Source organism: Acinonyx jubatus, chromosome A2, assembly GCF_027475565.1.
Source record: "Acinonyx jubatus isolate Ajub_Pintada_27869175 chromosome A2, VMU_Ajub_asm_v1.0, whole genome shotgun sequence".
Taxonomy (NCBI): domain Eukaryota; kingdom Metazoa; phylum Chordata; class Mammalia; order Carnivora; family Felidae; genus Acinonyx; species Acinonyx jubatus.
This window is the reverse complement of record NC_069383.1, coordinates 29059321-29086963: the sequence shown is the minus strand read 5'-3', so window position 1 is coordinate 29086963 and position 27643 is coordinate 29059321. Positions and strand designations below refer to the sequence as shown.

The 27643-nt window shown below is 39.0% G+C and overlaps 1 protein-coding gene across 15 annotated transcripts in view; it reads right to left on the bottom strand.

The window, feature by feature from the left end:
* Positions 1-27643, bottom strand: part of CADPS2 (calcium dependent secretion activator 2) — a 535106-nt gene that overhangs the window by 35116 nt on the left and 472347 nt on the right. For 8 of the 15 annotated variants that reach the window (XM_053218157.1, XM_053218160.1, XM_053218152.1 and 5 more), the window contains 6 exons: positions 24761-24916; positions 23222-23369; positions 22504-22518; positions 15658-15732; positions 4358-4441; positions 4227-4259 (listed from right to left, as the gene is read on the bottom strand). In XM_053218157.1, coding sequence (XP_053074132.1) covers positions 4227-4259; positions 4358-4441; positions 15658-15732; positions 22504-22518; positions 23222-23369; positions 24761-24916 — 511 coding nt within the window. The remainder of the gene's footprint in view (positions 1-4226; positions 4260-4357; positions 4442-15657; positions 15733-22503; positions 22519-23221; positions 23370-24760; positions 24917-27643) is intronic. The other 7 variants (XM_053218154.1, XM_053218162.1, XM_053218163.1 and 4 more) reach the window with 1 other exon arrangement.

The following is a 27643-nucleotide window of genomic DNA, read 5'->3' as shown; positions in this document are numbered from 1 at the left end:
CACTCCACACATTTGCAATAGAATTAGATTTTTAAAAATACCAGTCTCCTGGGATCCCATGATATCCTAATTGTCCTTTTAAAAATTTACCTATGCTCAGGTTCAATTTTGTGCCATAAAGTTAGGTTTTGACAAATACCTAGTATTATGTAACCATTATAGTATCACACAGAAGAGTTCCACTGCTCCTAAAAGTTTCCTGGGCTTCACCTACTCACTTCGCTGACCTTGAACTTATGGCAACCATTCATCTGCCTTATAATCTTTATAGTTTTGCTTTTACTATAAGGTGATATAAATAGAATCATATAGTGTGTAGCCTTCTCAGACTGGCTTCTTGCACTTGGCACTATGCCTTTAAGGTTCATCCATGTCTTTATGTGGCCTACCAGCCAATTTTTCTTTTCTTTCCTTCCTTCCTTCCTTCCTTCCTTCCTTCCTTCCTTCCTTCCTTCCTTCCTTCCTTCCTCCCTCCCTCCCTCCCTCCCTCCCTCCCTTCCTTTCTTTCTCTTTCTCTCTCTCTCTCTCTCTCTCTCTTTCTTTCTTTCGCTGGCTAGTATTCTAATTGCTGCCTTTGTCTATTGAAGGATATTTTGGTTGCTTACAATGTTTGGTGATTATGAATAAGGTTGCTATGAACATTCATGTGCAGGTTTTGGTGTGAATGCACGTTTTCAAATCTGTTGGATAAATACCTAGAAGTGCAAACGGTGGGTTGCAGGTAAGACTCTTTAGCTTTGTAAGAAACTGTCTTCCAAAGTGGCCGGACCATACTACTTTTACAGCAGCAATGAATGACAGTCCCCGTGGTCTGAAAGCCCTGTCAGTATCTTGCCATTGTCAGCTTTTCTTAAATTTAAATTTTAGCCACACTAACGGGTGTGCAGTGGTATCACATTATTTTAGCGTGCATTTCCCTACCAATAAATGATGCTGAGCATCTTTTCATGTGCTTATTTGGTATCTGTAAGTCTTTGGTATAGTATCCATTCTGATCTTTTGCCATTTAAAAAAATTTTATTGTTGAGAGTTCTTCGTACATTTTAGACACAAGTTATTTACTAAACGTGTGTCTCTGGCTTGTCTTTTCATTCTTTTAACTGTGCAGAACAGTTAATTATTAAGTCCAATGTACACGGTTTTTCTGTCATGGAGGTTTTGGTAGTGTACCTAAAACATCATCACCAAACCCAAGACCACATATATTTTCTCTTATGTTTTCTCAGTTTCATAATTTGCGTTTTACTGGTAGGTTTTTGGACAGTCTTGAGTTAGTTTTTGTGAAAGGTGAACCACTGTTCTTTTTTCTTGTGAGGTTCTTCTAAAAAGGATGCTTCAGGGAGGCATATTTGCTGGTGTTTTAGCATAAAAAACAGTAACAGTCAACAGCAACTTACAGCTTTTGAAGTTAATATTCACAGGCATCAGTAATAATCTGCCAAGGCCAGACTATGTCTATGGTTTAGTATGCTCTGCTAGGAGGGGACAGTGTGGGGGGACAACTTGATTTAATAATGGTGCTGGTAAGCTGGAATTCATCTAAGTTGTAGCTGTTTTCATGCTATGTCTGTTTCCCTATCTTTTTCATCCTGGACACTGAACGGCTTGTGGGCAGGCAGTGTATATTTTTATCATGTAAGCCCAGCACCTAGCATTTAGTGTTACATAAATATTTAATTAGTGAGTTCAGTGAAGAAACTGAGCTTGTGTAATATAGAAAGTAAGAATTTCCCAGACAGTATATCCCTTTGAATAGCCACCACACCCTTTGGGAAGAGGAGGCATGATTAATTATCATCAGATATTTGAAGGGCTATCATGCAGAAGAGGGATTAGAACCAAGGTAGAATTCATAGAGGTACAGAATTTCAACTCATTAAACGTGAGAGGAGGCTGCAATCACTGAAAAAATTAAGAGAGACTGAATGAATTTTTGTGAGGGATATTGGGGGAAGGGCTTTCGGCACCTAGAAGGAAAATGAATAAACCTCTTTCTGTATCTTTCAACTCTGAAGTTCTGCAAAGTCTAACAGATCTAGAGCAGGGTCAGGTTAAGAACTTCAGAAGCCCTAAGAAGGAAAATAATTATTGTTTCCCGTCCCATTTATGATTCAAAATAAAAACAAAACTGTATTATAAAATATGTGCTAGGAATGCCAATGAATTTCATGTGTTCCTATGATTCCTTGTCTTTTTCTAAGATAGGAAATATAAACTATTGCCCTTAATCTTCCCATCCTCTCTTTCGTGCTGTCACTTTGCAAGACCCTACATGTGATTATTTCTGCTTATTGCCCAGTGCTGACTTTCTGATTCTATGTACAAGACACAGAGTATGTCAAGACTTCTTTGGGAATCATTTGTAAGATTAAAAAAGGCTTGTTACAAAGAAACCCCATGCAAAGGCAGGAAAGTCCATGGCCTTTTCATTTAAAGTATCTGTTTACACTCTTTTTAAAATTTTTAAAAATGTTTATTTATATTTGAGAGAAAGAGAGAATGAGAGTGAGAGAGCGAGCATGCAAGCAGGAGAGGGGGAGAGAGAGAGAGGGAGACTTAGAGCCAAAGCAGGCTCCAGGTCTGCCAGCTGACTGAGTCACCCAGGGGCCCCACCATTTATACTCTTAACTACAGAGAACAAACTGATGGCTACCAGAGGGGAGGTGGGTGGGAGGATGGGGCACGTAGGGGAATGGGGATTAAAGAATACACTTATCACAATGAAAAAAAATATAAAATGATACAAAAATCCATTTATAATAATTATAGCAGCAACAAATCTGGGGACTATCTAGTCCACAGTATAAAATGTGGTTCTGCATTTTAAAGATAAGAGCTATCTACTACTGGTATACAAAGCTTGCAAGGATTCAAACCACTAACATTCATAATGACAATCTAGATGTGGTGCTGCCCAAGCACAATCTTAAGCAAAGATGACTTCTATTCCGTTTCCATTTAGTTTTAATTTGTAAACTTTATTTCCGTTGTGTTCAAATTCTTTGAAAAGTGATACATATGCCAATATATATATCAAACAGAACATATTAGGCCTTGATCATATACGTGATAGTAGGATGAAGGCAAAAACTAATTTGTCAGGATTATCAACTTAAAAATGCTGCACTAACTTGATTATATTTATCATGTGAATTTTTTTTTTTTAATGTAGGCATCACACCCAGCATGGAGCCCAATATGAGGTTTGAACTCACAATCCTGCGATCAAGACCCTGAGATGAAGTCAAGAATCAGACTCTTTACTGACTGAGTCACCAGGCACCCCTATCATGTGAATTTTCTAATTGTAGCTCATGGTATCTTAATCTTTGAACAGATTTATAGGTTACAAATTATTTCCCAAGAATTTTGTGAAAAACCAAATGTTAAAATAAGTGAAAACTGATTTATAATACTTTTGTGTTTAGAAAACTAGTTCTTTAACTGGTCCATCATTATTGTTACTTTGATTCCTATAAGAAACCTATTACAGTTTTTACATAAAGGGAAGAGAGAGTGAGCATTTTTCTACAAAAAGAATGAGGCACTTTCTATCCCATCCCAGAGTATGTAACTACCCTCTGCAACTGACATGTTCTCACAATGACTTGACCTCCAAAAGAGTTCCCAAGTTAAAATGGACAATATACACTGAAATAACCATGTCAAGCCTTGCCATGAGGGCTAGCACTTGCTTAAGGAAAATAAACTGCTCCCTTAGGAATTGGCACTTACTGTTTTGAAGATTTGAAATAAACCTGTGGGAAACCAAAATTATTTAAAAAAATTATATATATGTGTGTGTATATATGTATACACACATGTAATACATGTAACACACATATACACAGTTTTCTGAGAGAGACAGAGACAGTGTGAGTTGGGGAGGGGCAGAGAGAGGAAGACAGAATCCCAAGCAGACTCTCTACTGTCAGCATGGAGCCCGACCTGGGGCCTGAACCCACGAGACCATGAGGTCATAATCTGAGCCATGAAACCATGAGGTCATGACCTGAGCCGAAACCAAGAGTCTGATGCTTAACTGACTGAGCCATCCAGGTGCCATATACATATATATATATATATATATATATATATATATATATATATGCACACATATATATACACACATGTGTGTATATATACACACATATATATACATATATATGTGTGTGTATATATATATATATATTTATTTTTTTAAAAACAAATGGAAAAATACTTACTGGAACATCAACATATTTTGCAGCTGCTTTCACCTTAAGTGGAAAAGAGATAATTATAAGAATTATTTTCTGAACTGTTAGGTAAGTACTGTGACAACAGTCAAAAGACAGAAGAGGACTCAAATACTTACAGTGAATGACAGGATGGATGAAAAGAAAGTGCCTTCATCATATCTTGACAGCTTAGACAACACCCCTTCCAACACTGAAACAAACTGTAATTGTTTACAGTGAGTATCTAGAATATTTCAAAATAATAACAGGGCAAACAATCCCAAGACCAACTTCTCCCACGGCACAAAAATGCACATGGAAGCGGTGGTGTTGACTTGTTACATTTACTCTTTCATTTTGAAGATGGGCTCAAAGGTCCTTTTCCATTGCTGGAAATAATACACAAGGTTTGTTTTTGTTTTTTAACAACAAAGAATAACATGTAATAGCAGTCTGGTCACTATACACGTGAGATAACTTAAACCATTAATAAATAACTTGAAATTCCTTAGACTGTTCCTTAAAACAACTTTCAACTTCAATATAGATGTGTAGAAGCAATGATGGTGAAGTTTAATCAAATTCTTTTCTATTGTAAATCACTTGACCATTCCCCAACTTTTTCTATCTATAGAAGAGGATGAACAAAGACCAGATAACGAAAGACATGTGTAACCTCTGAGGCTCTTGTAACACTGCAATCAAGTCTGATATCAGTTAACAGGCATTAACCAAGCAGTTCTAATTGGGACATACAAGGATCAAACCTGCTTTCAGAAGCTTACAAAGCCGTTGGAGAGCTAGAACAGATAAACACACTGCAGGCAGCAAGGTAAAGAGTAATGGACTGAGCTTATGTAGCCTGATTCCTATACTGACTACTCTGTGGGCTCAGGCCAACTACTGCATCAATCAGTTCCCCCATCAGTTAAAGTGTGTGTGTGTGTGTGTGTGTGTGTGTGTGTGTGTGTGTGTGTGTCAAATTAAATTTGCCTGACAAGTGTTGTACATTTCTAAAATTTTATATTTCTATGAAGTGAAAAGACGTATATACCATAATATGATTAAAAATGTAGGAAATTACATTTCAGCGAGTGGCAACATTAAACTCTGGCAAGATGATAAAGAAATTAGTTAAGAATATACTGCCCTGCAACTTTCCTCTTTAGAACTAAAATAATATGCACTATTGACAAATTATAAACTCCCAAAGGGAAAATACTGACAAGGTTTTTTAAATACGAAAAGGGAAATTAACGAAGGCTGGTTTTTGTTCACATAGCAGCTTCTTCAACAAAGTGATAATAGTTCTAGGGACACAGCTTATTGGTCTCTGGTGACCAGAGAACTCACTGAGAGTGCACAGGAGATAATCTTTTCTCTATGGCTGGTCAATTACTGCAAAATAGTTTATGCAAAAGAAACAAAAACTTCCCTATAGGTTTCCCCATCACATCATGTGCGACATGATGTAAGAACACAGAAACAAAATCATGCAAACTGCTGACTAAAATTTTATTTTTAAAGAATGAAAATTATGTATGGTTCATTAGTTATCCTAAGGGATACAGACAGCAAAAAACACAAAATTACAAATTGCTCACAACTACTAAAAGTCAATTTAGCACTTTCTTCCTGCCCATTAGGATTTCTTACCAGTCACAGTTGGCTAACTCAACTTGATGTGGTTTGCAAAGACCCAGAAGACCAATACTCCAGGGTTATGTCAAACCAGGGGAAGGGAATTCCAAACTTAATGGCCCTCTGTGGAAAATGCTTCATCTCTTCTAACTCCAATCTTGAGAGAGCCAGTGTGTGCCAGGTGATCTCATTTGCCATGAGGAGAGCAGAGCGACAATTGCTATGGTTACCGGACAACCTGAGCCAGTGAAGGCTCTAGCATGGCACCTGGTTCTTGGTACCCTCGAGTGGGTATACGTGGACACACATGGGTGGTGCTGAGGGACAAGGCAAGGTAGAGGCAAGACGCCTGTGGATGGATTTAGAAGATCTTAGTTCAAGTTGTAGCCACGCCAATCTCTGGCTACACGACAATAGTCAAGCCATGAGCTTCTCTAGCTTTAGACTCATCAGTCAGAGAGGGAAAGAAAACGGCAGCCATCATGTCCATCTTAGAAGGATCAGTGAAGATCATTTGAGATATTTTATGTGCAGGAACTGTAAAAACAGCAAAATACTAAAGAAATGCAAAGAACAAACTATCCATTATATAGGTCTAGAAATGTATAAGTCACAGAGTAATGGGCGTAGCCTTAGGATTGTTTAGGGATAAGGAGTAATAATGAGTTTGGTTACCAGTGAATGGGTCTAATTCAATTTAAAGATACCTACTGAGGCAGAACAGATTTGAAGCTGTAAATCAGACGACCTGCATTAAAATCCCATCTGCTTTAAGGTCGTTTGGCTGACAGCAGAGGAAGGATGCTTTGAACATAGGTGGTCTGGCTCCAAAGCCCATGTTCATTACCAGTAGACAGTTGTAAGTATTAAATAAGTAATGTGCTCAGCATATAAGTATTCAATAAATGTCATTCTGTTATTATTGAGTACCTAATGTGCAAAATGCAGACAATAGGGGTCTCAGACCTTTCCTTTCAAGAACACACAAACTAGTGGAAGAGACAGGCAGAAAGTTTTAAGGTCCAGCAAAGATGGGCAAACAGTGTAACTGAAACAGGAGGAGGGAAAGCATGGCTTTTAACTGGAGGACGTTAGGTAAGCTTCATTTACAAGGTGGCACAGGAGCTGATCTCAGGAGGGCAGAAATGGAGGGTCAGATAAAATGACACTCAGGGAAGCCTACTGGTGGATGGTTTTAGGGCAAAAGGTTCCCCACTGCAGCATGTGGCAGCCTGTGTGCCTCACCATCTCTGGTGAGAACCGAGCCTGGGTTGTAACCGTGTAAATTCTACGTAAGGACCAGTTGGCTGTTGCATGCATTTCACAACATTCTTTGCCTCCATTTTAACAATAGCGGACAGTGTCTCCTTGAGTTCCTCTCTACCCCAAATAGTCCTTGGGGAGGCATAATACAGTGGGGACTTTTATGTGCTTACATGGCAGTGAACAGCATCTGCACCACCGGGATCAACCAGCCCAGCCATACAGTTCCTACAGGAAGGCTGTCTTTGTGAGATTTCTACGAGACATATGTGGTAGAAGAGCTGCCTTAGAAATCAAACTCTATTAAAATCAGGACTGACTAATAATGATATATTTTCCGTCTGGCTGTTAATTGCACAAAACAGCAAGATTCCAAAGAAATCCAGTTAAATGCTGGGTTTAGTTGCTGTGTCTTTAACCGCTTCCCGTGAACTTTCTCAGTACAGCTCAGGGAGTATATAAACACTTAGGGGTTTGCCTTGTGCTCTCTGTTCTCCTGAGGGTGTCAGGTTGGAATGAAACACTGTAATCTCTTTGTTTCCCTGCTCTTTATTGTAGATGCCATTTACTGGGTTTGTTTGAATAATATTTAACACCTAAAGTCTGTCTGGGTAATTACCAACTTTGCCTCACTAGCACACTCTCAAGGAAATTAAAGATGAAAAGCACTTTGAAATAACTAGTAGAATGAAACATGAAGTGTGCCACAAGGCATGTTGGTTTCAATTTCCTGTTGAATTTTAACAGGGTATAAGATTCATTTTCCCATGTGCACGGAAAGTAGACCACAAATTCTAAAAAGTTATTGGGAGGATTCCAGCTATAGATTGGTGGGTTCAAAACACAGTTCTTGTTTTTTCAGCTATATTTCGTGAAATAAATAAGGGATATTCACATCATCTGCCCTGCAAATTGTAACATCTTCCACAGAGAAGAGATTCATCCAAGTAAGACTCATTGTGAAAAACTAAGTTCTTTCCTTTTCTTTTGGTGGTGGGGACGGGGGCGAGGGTTAGTGGTGCTGGAGATATCTATTAGCAGATGTTTTATGTTTATTTGGTAAGATCAGGACTAGCTAGTCTTGTTAAACATCCCCAGGGAACCAGAATACCACAGACTGGTTTCTTCCCCGAATCAGAATGTTAATGTTATGATACAATGCAATGGTCCCTCCCTCAGTCACTTTTCTCCAACTGTGAATCCATTTCTCTGAACATCTGTTCCAGTGGACTTCCAAAGGGTCTTTCCAGATTTTCCACATCTGTGTCAAGGATGGACAGTATTCGAGTGATCGCTTTGGCAGCATGTATACTAAAATTGGGATGACATAGAAAGATACAGCATGATATCCCTGAGCAAGGAGATCTAGCATTTGACGGCAAATATTTATTTGTAACATACCTCATTCCACAAAATATCTAAGACAATTTCCAAAATGGCGCATTCAGCACACACTCCTCTCCTTTACCCTTGCCCCACAAATGGAGTGACCCATCACATTTTGTATTTCCTCTCTCCTGATGGCTCCTAAGAAACCTTTCAGGCATATACTTGTTTTTGAACAGGTGTCTTCTGAATATATAGCCTTGATCTGAATGAGTAAATTTAATCAAATTAATCTTAGGTTGAGTTGGTGAGATACTTTAATTACAGAATCTAGGTAGTCAGGTTTGATGTATCCTCTGCTCATCTTATTATTAAGAGAAATTCAGGGAAAACATTCTAGGTTGTCAGAAAGAACAAGGGTGTGTACATATATATTTACACCGACACATTTATAGCTGTATGAACTCAGCTGAGGCAGTGTATCTTCTTTCCCAAATCCCGTTTGGCAATAATTGAGGATTTAGGAAGTTGAATAGATTACTCTGCTCTTTTACTTCATACCCAGAATTTACTGAGCTCTGTGACCAGAGTGCATTATGGGAGTGGTCATTTTCTCATTCTTTGCTCTGTTAACCATTTCCCCCAAGCACTTCCTTCTCTCATCTCTCACAGGTTTTCTTCAGCATCCTCATATTACACACAATAAATTCCATTCTCATCTACCTGCCCATGCCGGTCCCACAGCATGTATGCCTGTCAAAGAAGGGACACAGGCTGGTCAGTACAACCCAGACACAGAGGGCACACCAGAAGCCTGGGAGGTGAAGCACCCATTCTTTTCCTCTCTGCTCTTGCTGAATTCTGTGCAGTGTTGTGGAAAGGTGACGGGCCTAGGGACCATGAGGATCAAGTCCTGGCTCCACAGCTACCTACCATGGGAACCTGGGCCTCTGTTTCCTCACCTGTGAACAAGGGGACTGGACTCTGGGGCAAGCCCTGGTGATCAGGCTTGCCTTGGGAGATGGAGCCCTGTAAGTGGAGCTGTAGGCCTCCTTCCCTCTTCAATCAGAGCACCTTTGCTCTGATCAGTGTTGTACTTTAGGGGGCTACCCAACATACACTTGAGAACATTAAATGTGTCTTATAAACATTATAAAAATGTTTGAAAATCCCAGGCTAGAGGGTCTCAGGGTTCCAACTGTAGCACTGTGTGTCCTACGTGACCCTACCACCTGGGGAGAAAAGATGCGGGCCCCCAGAGACTTCTATAAAGAACTCTATATAAGGATTTTGTTTTAGACTGACAAAAGGCTATAGATAATATATTTTTTTGATCTAATATTCATGCCTTTTTGATGAGGAAATTAAGTTGTGTAGGAAGACCCAGATGGTAACATGAAGAAACAGGAGCAGAGTTCAGATCTTCTGACTATCCCACAATTAAGGCAACTTAATTAATATAGGGTGGCAATAAATACAACATATTTTGTTTCCTTTCCTTGGCAAGATTCAATGTTCCTGTCACTTTTTTTTTCCCTCCCTAAAAACAATCTAAGTCCCTTTTTGGGTAGAAGCATCTTTATTTATTTTTTCCCCCTTTAAGGTTGACTTTCATTTCTCCATAGGGTCTCCAGTTATGCAAAATCTGCCTAAGAATAGTAGCCACTGACATAGAATCATTTCCAATGGTTGAAATCTTATAACCACATTTGGTTCCATACGCCTTCTCTGAATTCCAGACCCAACTGTTATGTGAATGTCTCCTTGATCTCTCGTCCTTCAGATCTCTCAGAGGCAGCACAGTCTCAACATGTCCAATACTGACATCATGGTCTTTCTCTCAAAATCCATTCCTCTTTCAGGCACCCTGCATTAGTCGATGGCCTCAACGTCCATCCTGTGCTTGAAGCCCTAAACCTAGGAACCATCCTTAGGGTTGGTTGGTTTTCCTTTCCCCAATACTAACCCTGGGTCTGCTATAACAGAATGCTCTGGACTGGGTGACTTATAAACAATGAACAATTTTTGCTCAGTTCTGGAGACTGAGATGTCCATAAACAAGGTGGAGGTATACTTGGTGTGTGTTAAAAATCCACTTCCTGGTTCAAAGATGATGTCTTTGGCTGTGTTTTTGTGTGGCAGAAGGGGCTACGGAACTCTGTGGGGTGTTTTGTTTTTTTCTTTTTTCTCTTTTTAAAATAAGGGCACTAATCCTGTTCATGAGACCTCTATCTTCATGACCTAATTACCTCCCAAAGGCCCCACCTCCTAATACCATCATCTTAGAGATTAAGTTTCAACATATGAATTTGGGTGGGGGGGACACAAACATTCAGCCTACAGCACTCCTTAAGTGTCTTTGAATTAGTCCACCAGAGATCAAACATAACAGTCTCCATCCTACCCTCTCTGTAACCTATTTGCTACAGGTAATTCAATGAATCTTCCTATAGTGCAAATATGATAAATTCCTTACCCCTACTTGCTGCCTCCCCAACCCTTTGGTGGCTTCCCACTGTTCTTGGATGAAGACATTAGGATCCTCAGGTCTGAAGTTGGGCTTTTCATTACAATTCCACTCTGCCTCTTGGGCACAGAGTTGGGAATCATTAGTATATAAGGTCAGAAGTGTGAAAGTCAAAGAAATTTGTGAAGTGAGTTCAAAAGAAGACTAAAGATGGAAACTCAATAACACCAGCATTTAGGTGCTGGGTGGAGAAAGGACACAGAGAGGGAACACCAAGTTTTTTTTTCCAGGTATGTAAAATGTGCATGCAATTGGGACATGTACTGCTGAGTGCTACACGTGACTGAGAGCCCTAGCTCATTCTCAAGTCATTTGTGAAGATGTGTAGTATAAGAAAAGGATATGGAGGTGACTGAAGAGAGGAGGTAAAAAGAAGGGAGGATTCTAATTTATCCAAATGTAGCAAATAGATTTATCAATATGCACAGAATAATTAAAACTTGGGAAGAAACATTTGGAATACAACACAAGAATAATATTCATTATTCTATTCATCTACTTTATGTTGAGTTAATTAACATGCTAGGATAAAGTAAAAATGTTTAGGACATGACTCTTAAAATTTGACAGGGTAAAGTAAAGATAGTTAATTTAGAAGTAACATATTTTAAGTTTTAGGGGGTTTTTGCTTTTCACTGATTTCCTGATCTGGAATCTGTAGGTACAATGGATTAGGAATCTGAAGCTCAGAAGTTTGATTCGGGACTCTCACTTATTATGTGTGTGGTCAATTCACTAAACTACTTTGAGGATTATGTTTCTATCTGTGAAATAGACTACCCATCCCATAGGTGTTTCACAGTAGGTATTTCATAAATGCCTCTTTTTTAAATGTTTACTTGTTTTTGAGAGAGAGAGTAAATGGAGGAGAGGTGGAGAGAGGAGGACAGAGGATCCAAAGTGGGCTCTGTGCTGACAGCAGGGAGCCTGATGTGAGGCTTGAACTCACGAACCATGCTCATGCTGAATAAAGACACTCCTTGGTGATAAAAAAAAAAAGGGGGGGGGGGCGCCTGGGTGGCTCAGTCGGTCAAGCATCCGACTTCGGCCGAGGTCATGATCTCACAGTTCGTGGGTTCAAGCCCCGCATTGGGCTCTGTGCTGACAGCATAGAGCCTGGAGCCTGCTTCGGATTCTGTGTCTCCCTCTCTCTCTACCCCTCCCCAGCTCATGCTCGCACTTTCTGTCAAAAATAAATGGACTTAAAAAAATTAAAAACAAAAACAAAAACAAAAAACCATGGTCATGAACCATGACCTGAGCTGAGGTCAGACACAGTTTTTAAAAAAAATTTTTTACCTTTATTTATTTTTGAGACAGAGACAGAGCATGAACGGGGGACGGTCAGAGAGAGGGAGACACAGAATCCGAAGCAGGCTCCAGGGTCCAAGCTGTCAGCACAGAGCCCGACGCGGGGCTCGAATTCACGGGCTGCGAGATCATAACCTGAGCCAAAGTTGGATGCTTAACCGACTGAGCCACCCAGGTGCCCCTGAAGTCAGATACTTGTTAAGGGACTGAGCCACCCAGGCATCCCCATAAATACCTCCTTTTAAAATATCATTTCTTCAGAGAAAACAAATGTGAACACACCATCTTAGAAGCTGTTTTGTTTTTAAACACTATATGGAAGTTTAAAGATCTTTCACAGGATAGCCTGGATAGCGATTCATCAGAGCAGTGGTTCTCAAAGTCTGGCTCACTGAACCTCTATATCAAAAATACCACGGTGACTGGTTACACACATACATTCCTGCTCCTCTTCCCAAGCTTCTGACTCAGAATTGTTGGAAAGCAGGGCATGGAATCTACATTTTAACAAGACCTCAGGTAATTTTTTTTGGCACGCTAACATTTAAGAACTGTATTGCAGATTATCTGTGTTTGTTTAATGAAAGAAAAAACCCACCATTTACTGTCATCTCCTGTGGGAGCTTAAGATGGCTGGTTCAATCTGTCGAGCCAGTTTATTTTATAATTCTCAACCAAAGAATTGAAGATTATTAATAAGTACTGTTAGATTATAGGAGAAATGATCCATAGAAATGATCCATAGAAAAAGACTAACCTAGACCTGATATTAAACAATCAGTTTTTTACTTTGCCAGAAAAGCATGCAGAGCCCTGCCTGCCTTCTCTGTCACCCTCCCCCAGCACTGACCCCACCAATAGACTAGTTTCTTTCTCTGTCCTCCCCCTACCGCCCCCCCCCAAGAGAAAACTAGTCCCTTTTCCTACCCTCCCCCCACCACTTCCCACCAATGGAAAACCCAAACTAGTCTCTTTTCCTTGCTGCCTATTTAACCCTTTACCAACTGCTTGCTATCACACAATTTATGTTTTTTTTTTAAGATTTATTTATTTATTTATTTATTTATTTATTTATTTATTTAGTGCGTGTGGGGGGGGGGGGCAGAATCTCAAGGAGGTTCCGCGCTGTCAGCGCAGAGCCCACGTGGGGCTCGAACTCACTAAACCTTGAGATTGTGATCTGAACGGAAATCAAGAGGCAGATCCTCAACCAACTGAGCCACCCAGGCGCCCGACCAATTTAATGACTTCCATTATGCCCCCTTCTCACAAAAGACAACTTCCACAGGAGAACTGTGAAGATGAGGCCATACCAGGCGAGTAAAATTTGCCCGGATGAGTCACAGACAACGAAGGTGCAACGTTAAGCACGTTTCACTTCAGTGGGCTGTCCGTGCAGGGCTGCACGTGGCTGAGGGGAGCACGTAGGCTCCTGGGAGAAGGGAAACCTCCCTATCCTTCCCCTGGAGCTTTGTTCTCCAGGGGTTCACTTCTCCCACCACCTGCTGGATGGCTTCCCTGTTAACCTTTTCCCTTACTTATTGTTGGGGAGTGTGTGTTGTATGTGGAGGTATAGATAATTCTTGCGGTAGAAGAAGTCAGGAGACCAAGAACAAACTGGAGGGGTGGTGCTATTCTAAAGTCATCTTTGTGGCTACTTTCCATCTTAAGACTTGCTACCAAAGAATTTGGAAAATACAAACAAAACAAAACAAAACAAAACCTGAAGAAGACTCCTCTCCCCATATCAAGTATAATCTCACCATTCAGAGAAGCTCTGTCAACATTTTGTCAACATCTTTTCTCTATGTGATGAGAATTCGTATCATACTTTATATTTCTAAAATACTAAGCTTTCATTTTCACTTAACACTATATTATGAAACTTTTCCTTTATCATTAATAGTCTCTGAAAACATAGTTTCTTAATATAGATGTCCCATAATTTACTTCACCTTCCCTTACTGTTAGAGATTAAAGTTGTTTCCAATTTTTCATTAAATGTAATGTGACCATATCAATGTATATACATTTTGTGCATCTCTCTTCACAGAAAAAAGTGCAAAAATAATTATTAGGTGAAAGGGTATTAAAGTACTCCATACAGTTCCAAACTATCTCTACAAAGGTTGTAACAATTTATACTCCCATAGACAGGAAATATGAGTGTCCCAGCTCACCTTTTCTATAACCAAGCGTTAGCTTAAAAACGAGTTAGAAAAAATAGTGTATTTTTCTTCATTCTTTTAGGTTTATTTTCTTTCATTCATTCATTCATTCATTCATTCATTCATTCAGAGAGCAAGAGAGGGAGGAACAGAGAGAGAAGGAGAGAGTCCCAAGCAGACTCCACACTGTCAGTGCAGAGCCTGATGCAGGGCTTGAACTCACAAATAGTGAGATAATGACCTGAGCCAAAGTCAAGAGTCAGATGCTTAACTGACTGAGCTACCCAGGCACCCAAGTTTTTCTTCATTCTTTAAGTTATTAATGAGGTTTAACAATTTTAATGCTTATTGGGCATCACTCTATTTTCTAAGTAACATGTTCTTGGTTTATTAAGTTAGGGGTGTTTTTCCTTTGCTCTTTGTACATTCTTCCAATTGTTCTATGAAGTCTGATTTGAGGTCCTTTGATCGAGCCTTGCAAGAGCAAGGGCTATATCTGTTCATGTGAATGTGCCCCTGGACCATGTCCATTCTGGCACCTTACCCTCTTGAGTTCCGTTTTCTATGTCTTCCCCTTGCAGACCCAGATCTCAAGTGTCACTCGTGGAAGTCTGTTACACCTCAGTGGGGTTTTAATTCATCTAATCATTTGATGGAATACTCATTTATGCTTCATCTCCACTTACACAATTAAAGGCCAGAGCCTTTGTCAAAGGTGTTTGGAGCCTCACACTGGGAATCGTGGGAGCCTTCCCGGGAGGAACATCAGAGTCCAGGCGGCCAGCATTCTCTGTCTGCCTGGGACCAGCCTAGAGCCTCAGCACTGTCATCACAACAAACAGGCTCCATTCAAGGACTGGTGACGACTCAAATCAGCCAAACAGATAAGATAGATAGTAAGAGAACATGAATGTGAAATAATAGGTCTTACTGGAAGACGCGGTTATTTTTTAAAGGACAACAATTGCAAGAAAAGCCAAAAGGAATTGTAAACAAACAAACTAAAACATTAAAAGTTGTTGACAAAGAGTGTTCCTATTTGGTTCAGAACTCTTCTTAAAATCTGATCGGTTCTTGCATCTATTTTTAAAACTACTATTTCTCACTTAGGTATTTGAAACAAAACACAGACATTTCTACAACCTCTCAGCAAAATATATCTTTGACTTTGATTTAAAAAGGTGAGTAAATAATACATTACCTTTGAAACTAGCAGTGAAATGATTTCTTTTACACTGTTGTCAATCAACTCATCTATCTTCGAATGGTATTGTTGCTGGATGTTAAAAGACAAAGATGCGTTAGTTGATGTGGACACGAAACTTTTGTCATTAAGTCAGAAATGCTTTAAAGCTACTGGTTAGGACATATCGGATTTACTTAAAATGATCATTTTGAACACCAGAAGAACAAAACCTTGAAAACGATCCACCCAATCAACACTTTTTACACTGTGGTTTGAAAATTTTCCCATGTGCACTGTTGAGTTAAGCAGCTAATGGGGTTATTATATAGATGAATTGAGTTCTTATTCTTATTCAGGCAGAGGAATGTGAAGGGTACTTTTTGTCTTCTTCTCTATAATGAAGGTGGCCGTGTATTTTTCTAAAGGGTTGGCTTAGCTGAAGAAGCAAAAAGACTAGAAAAAGATTTAATTAATACAGCATTTCGTGTCTGACAACTCTCATTCATAAGTTATTTTAAATGTGCTCTAGAAATAAAATGAGCTCCCAATTGTTCCCCCTCAAAGGACCGTTTTTGTCAGTGCAGGGAGTAGCAGTTTATACAATTCTTACAATATGCTCAAGCAAGGGCAAAATTAAAATTTCATCAACAAAGGTGAATAGATGGTAACAAATTAATAGGCCATAAAAGGTATAATGGAACAGCACTCACTCCCCATAGTTTTATCGCTGTTTCCTCATGAGAAAGACGCCTTTAAGTAAATATAAAAAAGATGTATTTAAAATAAACCTGAAAGCCTCTTTTTTTTTTTGCTTTCTTTAGAGAATACTAGAGAGTTGCATTCTTAAATTAGCAGGAGCTTCGGCTTCTGCAGTGTGTGAAGGCACATTCATTTAAACACTAATTCTTCCTTTAGAAGCATTTATCTGACAGCCGATTGTCCCCAATAGCCACTTCACAGAAAATGTGACTTGTAAAGACTAACCCTATCTTGATGGTTCAAGGCTTCTTGGAACAGCTAACATAATGCATAGAGTAAAAGTACTCAGGTCAGTATAAACATTAGACCAACTTAACAGCTGCTGGTTGAATGGTTTCCTAAGATGTAAGTTTTTGAAAGCTATTTTTTTCTTCTGAAAACATGTCTCAAAGTTTCCACACACAACAAAACATCAACTTAGTTCTGCTTTGGAATACATAGGAATGATTCTCCCCCAGTGGCTCTGCCAGTTACAAGTGGTTATCTACCAGCATAAATAATAAAGGAAGCATAATTTTGGAGCCCGTGAATTTTCTTTTCTGCATGTGTAAGTGGGTGTGTTGACAACTGGTCTAAAATTAACCACACACATATGAATATGGAGCTTTCCAGACATGTATTTCACCTAATGCAGGGAAATATTATGTGTCTGTCTGACTGAAAGCCGTACAGATTCCCCAACTTGTGCTCCCCAGAGACGACTGGAACAGAAACACAGAGGGTAGATTTCTATTATACTAGTGTTGATTCTTTTACTTTTAGAACATCTTGAAGAGAAGGAAAAGGAAAGGGGAGAAAATAAAGAAAAACAAAGTAGAAGAGAAAGAGCTTCAAGAATCTGGCTGGTAGTTGAGATGGCTGGGAAGCCCCCTACAGACACAGGTACAAAAAGGGTCCCCCAGCTCCGCATGAAGCTGGACAGCTGACCTGGTGTGAGGAGCTTATGCAAATGAGCCCTGCCCAGGCTCTCCCTCCCTGCTACTCTCTTTTCATATCCTTCTGTCTCCAAATTTGTATCTGTGCAGCAGGAGGAAGTGAAATACCAGACTGAGGTTCCTCTTTGGGGTAGAGTCCGAAAGGGATACAGGAGATGGGCTGTAAGCTTCTCACCTCCCTCTTCCCTGGAAAGAACATGTAGGGATCAAGGTGCCCAGACCTCTGAGCAGTTCCAAATTGTTAAATATATACTTGATATGTTTATGTTTGTTACACATTTCATTATTCATTTATTTATTTTTAACATTTTAAAAAATTGTTTTTATTTATTTTTGAGACAGAGAGAGACAGAGCATGAGCATGGGAGGGGCAGAGAGAGAGGGAGACACAGAATCCAAAGCAGGCTCCAGGCTCTGAGCTGTCAGCACACAGCCTGACATGGGGCTTGAACTCACAGACTGTGTGATCATGACCTGAGCTGAAGTTGGACGCTTAACCAACTGAGCCACCCTGACACCCCCACATTTCACTTTTTAAAAATGATTTTTAAAAATGATTTTTAAGTAATCTCTATACCCAACCGGGGACTTGAACTTACAACACCAAGATTAAGAGCCGCATGTTCTACCAACTGGACCAGCCAGGTGCCTCTGTCATATATTTCACCCAAACAATTTTTTAGGGGCACCTGGGTGGTTCAGTTGGTTAAGCCTTCGACTTAACTCAGGTCATGATCTCAGAGTCCATGGGTTGGGCTGCATGCTGACAGCTCAGAGCCTGGAGCCTGCTTTAGATTCTGTCTCCCTCTCTCTCTGCCGTTCTCCGACTCATGCTCTGTCTCCCTCTGTCTCTGAAAAATGAATAAAACTTAAAAAAATTTTTTAAAAAGTTTAAATGTTTATTTCTTTTGAGAGAGAGAGAGAAAGTATGAGCAGAGGAGGGGCAGAGAGAGAGGGGGAGAGAGAGAATCCCAAGCAGGCTTTGTGCTGGGCCCAGAGCGCAGAGCCCAATGCAGAGCTCTATCCCACCACTGGGAGATCATGACGAGCTGAAATCAAGAGTTGGATGCTTAAGAGACTGAGCCACTCAGGAGCCCCATATATTACATTTTTTTTAACTCAAAAATAATCAGATGTCATCAGAAGGCTATTGGATATAAAAGTATAGAGTTTCTACATGTTAAACTTTTAGACTGGATCGATTTGGGCACATCTTAAAATCATGAGATGAGCCACTAAGGAGGTTCCTTACACCCTTTTTATCAAAAGGCAGGGAAAGCCATGGACCCTAGGAGCCATCAAATTCTCCTATTATACACACCTTTAAATTGCTATTTTCTCTGACATCTTATCTAGCCAAGAGCAGTGAGAGAAGGAGGGAGTGAGGGAGGAGGAGAAGGCGAAAGAGAAACAAAAAATTAAAAAGGAAGAAAAGTATATTAAATGTACTACCCAAGGGGCAAACCCAAATAGCATAAGGTTTGTTAGGTTTTTATAACATGAGATTTTGCTATTGTAAACTTATCTGATTAGCTTGAGCTTTCACTAATATTAAAACTTCCAGAATCTGCTCTAGTTGCACAATTGGTAGAGGTGGTCTGCATGAACTGGGCAGGTAGCCTCAGAATTCACATTATATATATATATATGTTCTGCAAAGAGAATAACCCACGTATGCCCCATAGAGATAGAAGGTTAGCTGGAAAGAGTTATTCATCAGGGAATCCAGACAGCTTCCAAAGAGAAACACAAACAAAACATACCAAGAGATCACAGATAAGAACAGAATTTATTTGCATAGACATTTACATTACCTAACCTAAAACTGGTAGATAGTTCATTTACATTAACAGACTGAATTAAAAAAAACACATTGTTTTAAGTTTGAGAGAGAGAGATAGAAAGAGAGAGAGAGAGATGTGTGCATGTGCATGCACACATGCAAGTGGGGAAGGGCTGTAGAGAGAGGGAGAGAGAGAATCCCAGTGCAGAGCCCTTACACGGGGCTCAATCCCAAGAAGTGTGAGATCATGGCCTGAGCTGAAATCAAGAGTCAAGTGCTTAACCCACTGGGCCACCCAGGCACCCCAACAGACCGAATTTTTGATAAAAATCTGCAAATTTTTGGTCTGCAACAATAAAAACCTATAAAATTTCTATCAGAATATTTCAAGTTGGATCGCTAACCCTAACATACCGGGGTTCTGGCAAATTACAGCTCACTTCTTAGAATAATTCTCCCTACATCTGCCCTGAAAAATGAAGTGTATGTGCCCTGCTTCTCCAGCAGATGACTCTGACTTTAGATTAAAATTAACCTTTAAAGAATTCTTACTTCATGGAGCCCAGGGAATTCAGAGATCAGGCAAGAGTCTGAAATCCTGGTCTCCCCTACACTTAGGTAAATATCATCATTTCACCTGACTGTTGTTAAGGTAAGCACACAAGAAATGAAGACTAATCAAATGCCAGTACGATCAGCATTCTTAAAAGATTTTGTCCTTCTCTTGGGAAGAATTTGAAAGGTATTGGATTGTTAGTTCTGGAAATGGAAACATTTTACTGTAGCTGAGAACAAATCCTGCACAAGTAGCCTCCATTAATGTGCTTTCATCCTCAATGGATGGGCCATCCGACACAGTGGCACTGAGGACTAAGACCCAGGCAGTTTATGGAGAGTGAAGATTTCTAAACACTGGTGGTTTTGTGATCTCAACATCTGTCCCTCAGGAACTGGCCTCAGACTGCTGACTCATTATGCATAGCTGTCACATGAGTGGATCATTCGCTCACTAATGACTCCATTAAACACCATTCTGGGCTGCGGTTGAGCACGTTTGCATCATCGTGTGCCACGTGAGAAAACAGAATCCTCACTTAGGAGCACAGAAGGCACTGCCTTGTGGGAAAGGAGCTGAGAAGGTCTTATCTCAGCAGCGGCATATAACAAATTTACTGGGGACTTGGGCGAGGCAATTCCCTAAAAGTTAGAAAAATCTTTCTACTAGGTATACCTATGTGTAAGTATATATTTCACAAGGTTCCAGATTGTGCAATAATTGAGTTTTTAATTTGCTGCTTACTACAGAATGGGGTCCACTGGTTCACCTATGCAGGTAATGTATTTGCTAATTTGCAACAATTCCAAAACTTATCTCAGGCACAGAGAGGGAAAGCCTGTGCAGTTATGTGGGTCTGTTTACTGGTGATTAAAAGCAAAGTATAAAATCCTTCTTCTGCACTGAAATTCTTGTTTACCACTTTTCATAGTTGCTAATGGGTTTTACACCTGCACATTTTGAACTATATTAATTGTGTGAAAGTTGTGGGGAACTAATTGTCTCTGGTGAGAAGGTACAGGTGCAAATATAATGAACAGTAGCAGATTACTCTTCAAAACCATCTACTTGTTAACATAAGACATCATTTGACAATGCAACAATGTTTTGTCATCTGCCTGTGTGCCTGTTTTTCCTTTTTTAGTACTGGAACAAGTTGTTTCTTACAGGGGAGGATTTTTAAAGTAGTGACAACATAACAGTCTGCTCATTCAACAAATATTACTAAGTGCCTATTATGTGTCAGGTACTGCTGTGTATGTTAAAATAAAAACAAATGGGTAAATCCAATATTAATGGGAAGAGGCAAGATGATTCTATGAACCTGATAAGAAATGGATGGGCTTATGAAGACTTAAGACAGTATACCATCAAAGGCTTACACCTGAGTACTGAAAAATGTGAAAAGGTAGAGATGAGCTGTTGATATCCAAGCCAGCTGCTTCCTCATTCAGATAATTAGAAATAATAAATTATTATAATAAATTATAGAATATTATATAATAATATTAATATAGCTGTAAGGTTGTATGCTATGGTATTAGAAATGTATTTTTTCCTCTTGAATTACTCAAAGAATGAAATATGTGTGCATGCACATAAAGTATGGCCAAATAGTTAATGTCTATGTCTGGGATAAATAAGTATGAAATTCACCAATAGTGGGCCTTCTTATCCTTTTTCAGAGCTACATAAGCCCTTCTGCTTGGATGAGAATCGTTAACCTAGTAGACTCACCCTGAGCTGGACTCCCAGGTGGCAACTTTAAGACTTGTAAGATTTAACATACCCAGAGAGCAAAAAAACACTGACTTATCAAAACATATATATATATATATATTTTACATATTTTTATTTTGTTTTATTTTTTAATGTTTTATTTATTTTTGACACAGAGACAGAGCATGAGCAGGGGAGGGGCAGAGAGAGAGGGAGACATAGAATCCCAAGCAGGCTCCAGGCTCTGAGCTGTCAGCACAGAGCCCGACACGGGGCTCGAACTCACAGAGTGCGAGATCATGACCTGAGCCAAAGTCAGACGCTCAACCGACTGAGCCACCCAGGCGCCCCTATTTTACATGTATTTATGTAATATCTAGTCAATTATACAGGCATATAAGTTTTAAAATCATGTCCCTCTGAGGTTCTGGGTGGTAACTCAAGACAACCTTGTGTAGCGGGGAGGAGCTGAAAGGCTCCTGACACAGGTCTGCCTCTTACCTGCCTCTGATGATGGTTACTTCCCAGGCTATGAGTGGGAGGAAAGACTGTATCACTGGTGGGCATGTACCTTATTGAAATCCACAACTGGGTTCTTCTGCACAAAGTGACCTTAGGAATGGCCTCCTGGTCTTCGAATTTAGAGGTACCCTGACATGTACTTTATGTCATCCAAAGCCCCAAACTCCAAATTTTTCTAGGATTAGTGGAAGTACATACTACAGATATATCCACCTTGAAAATAGCTATAATCACTCTGCTTCTGAATTTTTTTAGAATTTTGTTTAAAGGAGGGTGAATTCATTTCATTTTAAATAATTTTATCCTTAAAAATCTAAAAGCAGTTTGTGTTTCTGCAGCCTAACAGGGAGGAAACATTCCCCTTGACATTATTTAAGGTATAAGTATGTGTACTTTAACGTGTTTCTGGGTATTGCTAAGTTATGGTGAGTCATTAGTGTTACACATGTATATAAAAACCATAAACAAGAAAATGGAATTAATTACATTATTTTAACTTGAAAAGATGAAAATTTAAAAATGTACATTTACAAAAATAATAATTCAAATGAAAGTGTGTTTTAACAACAACAAAAAATCAGACTTACCCATTGACTACCAAACTGGATCATGCCATGGAGAAAAAAAAAAAAAGATGATGAAGGAGAACATAGGGGAAGAGTAAAAAAATGATGAAAAGTAATTACAATGAGAAAAGAGGCAACAAAATGTCAACTTAAACAGATAATCTAAGAAAAATAGATCCATTTTCATCCAATTGCCACTCTCAACAAAAAGGTAAATAAGCTGTTTCTGAACATAGAACCAAACAAAACATGAATTGAAGTGAAACAATGGGATATTTATTAAAACAAAAAAAAGCCTAATTTTTAAAGTACGTTTCTACCAGATCTTTAAAAAAATGGAAACTTTTGTATAAATAAAATATTTCATAGGCTATTTCTGTGCCTTGTCTTTTGAATGCAAACTCAGGATACTCTAGATTTGTATAAACAAAGCAGGTAGCTTTCTAGCTTTCTTATTTGCTTGTGAAAAGTAAGGTTTATGTACAAACACAACACCTAAGCTGTTAAAAGGTGTATCTGAAATTCAATGGCCACTTGTAAAATCTTAGGCAGTCTTCATATAAAAAAGAAGAAACTGACATGAAGAAAGGATAAAGGGCCTTCCATTATTATAGTAAAGAAAAGATCAAACACTTCTATTGGAGACCTTGGTCTTTTAATCTAATCAAACCAGAGACTTCTGGAAACAGCATCCAGTATCCCATGCTGCATATCCATATGTGACACTCAGTTCGCTTACCTCTTGTCCTCCATCCAGGGCACAAAGTTTGGCGCTTTGCTTTCTGGCATCGACTAAGACATTGAACATTGTACACACAGAAGCTGGAATGCGCAAGTCAGTTGTTTTGCTTGCCTTTTGCAGCTTGAGTTCAAATGCAGTTCTTGTTCTAGTTATTAAAACATGAATTCATAGTAAGTAATTCTGAACTATGTGTCACCTGTTCAGTAAAAGTGAAATCAACACTACAAGATGCTAATTTAAAACATGCAAATACAGAGTGTTGCATTGCTTGGGAGCTAGGGGATGGGAAGCTCTTCTTTCTCAGGTGTCTCACAAGAGAGATCACAGAGATATTTTATATTACACAGAGCTTTTGCAGTCATGCAGACAGTATCTCTACCCAAATGAAGCTATTTGTTACATCTAGTGTATAACTCTTAACGGAAAGACGTCTTAGTTTTACTTAACTGCCTGGATTAATTTCCAAGTATAAAAACCACTTACTTCTCTGCATTAAAGCAGAACAAATCCTCTGCATCAGAGTTTACCAAATAAAGAAACATACAAGTCTGGAAAACTCTAAAACATCATAATGAATGTCATCACTTAGGTTTTCTTTCAAATACCCATAATTGTAGATAGCTGTTTGAAAGAAACTGTGGAGCAGGCAATTTGGAATTTTATTTTTGCTAAAGTATCCAGAGAACCTCCATAAATTTGAGACATCAGAATCACATATGACAAACATGATTTTTTAAACATTAAATAATCTAATTCATGGCCTTGCCTTAGGAAGCCATTAAACCTTATTCTAAAGGCAGGATTGTTCTTCCTTTGAAGAATTCAGGATTATTCAATTGCTCCAACCAGTGTTTCTTCCAATATGCTGCCCACATTGTCCTTATATGTGTCATGAATAAGGGCAATGGGAAAAACAATGCTTGGCTAATGAGAGATACGATGCTGATTTTGTAGGAAATGTAAAAAAAAAAAAAAAAAAAAGAAAAAAAAGAAAAAAGAAAAAAAAGGAAGCACATTTGGAAGAATCCAAAGCCTCATAATTTATTTCTGGTTAAATTCTGGAGAATGTAAATGGATACTTGGAACTCATTGATACTGATAGAGACTACCAGAAGACGGAAGAATCAATGGCACTGAGCATAATTTGAGTTTGCCAGGCCATTTCACAGCGTACATAGTGCATAATGCATAAAGTACTTAACAGACCTTTTCCGTATGTCTCCAGAAGTACTGCCTTGGGAATTTAAAGCACAGTATTCCCAGAGAGACAACAATAAGCACAACAGAAATGATTAATATAGTACGGATGCCACTGATGAGGGCAATGGTTAGGAGGCCTAAAAAAATGTTTCAGGTCAAGCCTGTCAGTTACAGGAGTCCCCAGAATTTAGGTCTGAGAACCTCACGTCCATTAAATTTTGTAATAGCAGTACATAACGAAACCTTCCCTTGTGACAATTATATAACAGGTGCTTGGTGAAAAGTGCCACTTTGGCTGCTGGCATACTAAGCAGCGACTTGAAAACACAGGTCTACCTTTTGACACAGGCCTCTATCATATCACTGGCCATTAGTTTAAGTCTTTGCTCTAAGTGGTGGGCAAATTCTTGTTCTGGCCAGTGTAGATCAAAGACAAACATTTGCAGTGCATCAAGTTTCCAAAAAAGGTCTTCTGAAGTTGCTGAGCCATTGCTAGAAGAAAAAGGAAACACGAAGAGCATCATCAATGGCCATGGTTAGCTATGAGATCAACAATACATTGTGATTTCCTTTCTGTATCAATAGCCATTAGTAAAAAAACAAAAACAAAAACAAAAACAAAATAGCAGGTAAATTCCTTAATCATTGGTATTTTCTTTATTCAACCTTCTAAATCTCTTCCTTTTCACTTCTTCTTAATAAGGTAAGGCAAAACACCCAAAACAAAATAGAAATGAATCTAGTAGTAAAGTTTCATAGAAAGGGGTAGAATGGATAAGGGTACTTCACTAAGGAAAATAAGTCAGATTGGACAGGGAAGAACATTTCAAATGCTTTTTACCAATCTTTAAGATAAAGATAAAATTCATAAATGTTTCCTCCTAGAAATTCCGAAAAGTATGTTTTACATAAGAAAACCCTTATGACAGCAACTGGAATCTTTACTCTTCTGCTCATGCCTATGTATGTCTTTGCCATCACAACGGCTTCTGTGTGTCTACAGACACGTATGTAGGGTACAAGATCCTTAAATTTCTCAATTATGGGTAAAGGTGAAACAGGAACTGCCGGTGGAATAACAGGCTGGGAAGGGAGGCAAATCTTACGCCCATTTTGAAATGCCTTTTGACTTTTCTCGCTCATAATTCAACCTAACAGTACGAGGTATCTATACAGTCTAACAGAGAAATGACATTCAGGGTGTTCTGTAGTGGGAACCAATTCACGTATTTCAGATTGTTCCATCCATCTAACTGTGGAGCGTAGATCTGCTCTGTGGTCACTGCTGTGGCAAAATTACTTAGAGGACTGAAGCTTCACCCCGTGTAGGAAAGTAATTCGTATCAAAGTACATATAACATTTGGGCAAAGGATAATAGTACTCCTTTCCATTATGCAAGTATATAGCCTAATAAGGAAAGAGATGCTTTGAGAGTAAAATGCTCCTATGTTAAAACACACTGAAACTTAAGAATTAAAGGAGAAAAAAGCCCCTGTGTGATTCATTTCTCCTCAGCTTTCCCATAAATGTTTCGCATATACTAACCTAAAAGTTCTGTTTTGGGTGTGCAAAAGAAAATCAGAGAAATAAAATAATTTATCACAAAAGCACAGCAGAAAACTTTTATAAAAGTAAAATTCTTTTATATATATATATTTTTATTATTATTATTTTTTTTAATTTTTTTTTCAACGTTTATTTATTTTTGGGACAGAGAGAGACAGAGCATGAATGGGGGAGGGGCAGAGAGAGGGAGACACAGAATCTGAAACAGGCTCCAGGCTCTGAGCTGTCGGCACAGGGCCCGACGCGGGGCTCAAACTCACGGACCTCGAGATCGTGACCTGGCTGAAGTCGGACGCTTAACCGACTGCGCCACCCAGGCGCCCCTATATATTTTTAAACGTTTATTTATTTTTGAGAGAGAGACAGAGGGTGAGAGGGGGAAGGGCAGAGAGAGGGACACAGAATCCGAAGCAGGCTCCAGGCTCTGAGCGGTCAGCCCAGAACCTGATGTGGGGCTTAGACTCGTGAACTGTGAGATCACGACCTGAGCCAAAGTTGGACACTTAATGGAGGGAGCCATGCAGGTGCCCCTATAAAAGTAAAATTCTTTTAAATACCCACTTTGTTTGGATAAATATATCTTAATTAGTTGGCTTAAAAAAATCACCTCCTTCTCTGGCTGATTAAATGCTCATTTGCCTCCACCACCTGCACCTCAGCATCTTTCCTGCATTACCAGCCTACTTTGTGTTTCTTCTCCCAATCTGCCTGTAATTCCTCATGGTCTCCTTGCCTAGCCAACATGTGCCCAGAGTTAATTCTCAAAGGGAGAATCACAGCAAAGCCCTGATGACACCTCTTTACTCAATATCTCTTCACACCTTAAATATCAGTGCCCCCAAACTACCATCAGTCAAAAGAACCAGACAAACCATGTTGATGTCGATGTGAAAAATGTGAGAAAAAACACCATACTTATTTCTCCCTTTTGCCGTATGTAGAATAAAAATAAGAGGAAAAAATGACCAGGCAAAATCCTCCTATATATCCATAGTATACAATGCGGTAAATTAGAGGACCTAGATTTTAAAAGTAATTGAATACAATTGGTTAAAGAAGCAAACCTACTACTTATCATTATTTACTGTGGAGAAATGTAAGTAGCTATTTGCAACATGAATGTATTCTTCACAGCATAACAAAACAACAAAACCACCATCAAGACAAACTCTGAAATAGTGAAGGTGGAATTCTATTGAAAATGGACTTTCTCATAACACATAACAAATCTTTACAGAGTATGGATATATGTACTGTTCTTTGATGCTATGGTAAGACTCTAGAATAATAAGTGTGCTTAATTGGGAATGTAATTACGGTAACAAGTGTTTGTTATACTTAGATAAAAAATGTAAATAGGTTTTCTCTTGAGCTGGAATATATACCTTGCAATTTACTCAGAACTTTTTCATTTTAAAATTATTTCTAATCAGTCACCTATTCCGAAAGTATTATTAACAGATCAAAGAATTCAAATGTGAATAATGGATTCTGAGATAATTTCCTAAAACCACCAGTAGGGAACTTATCTTACTGCATCTACTTTTAGAGCTGAAAAAAACCCAGAAGGAAGATGGGGAGGAGAACCTTGTAAGGTGATACATACATTAATAGATAAGGATGTACCTTTAAAGCCATAGTTGTGTTGTACT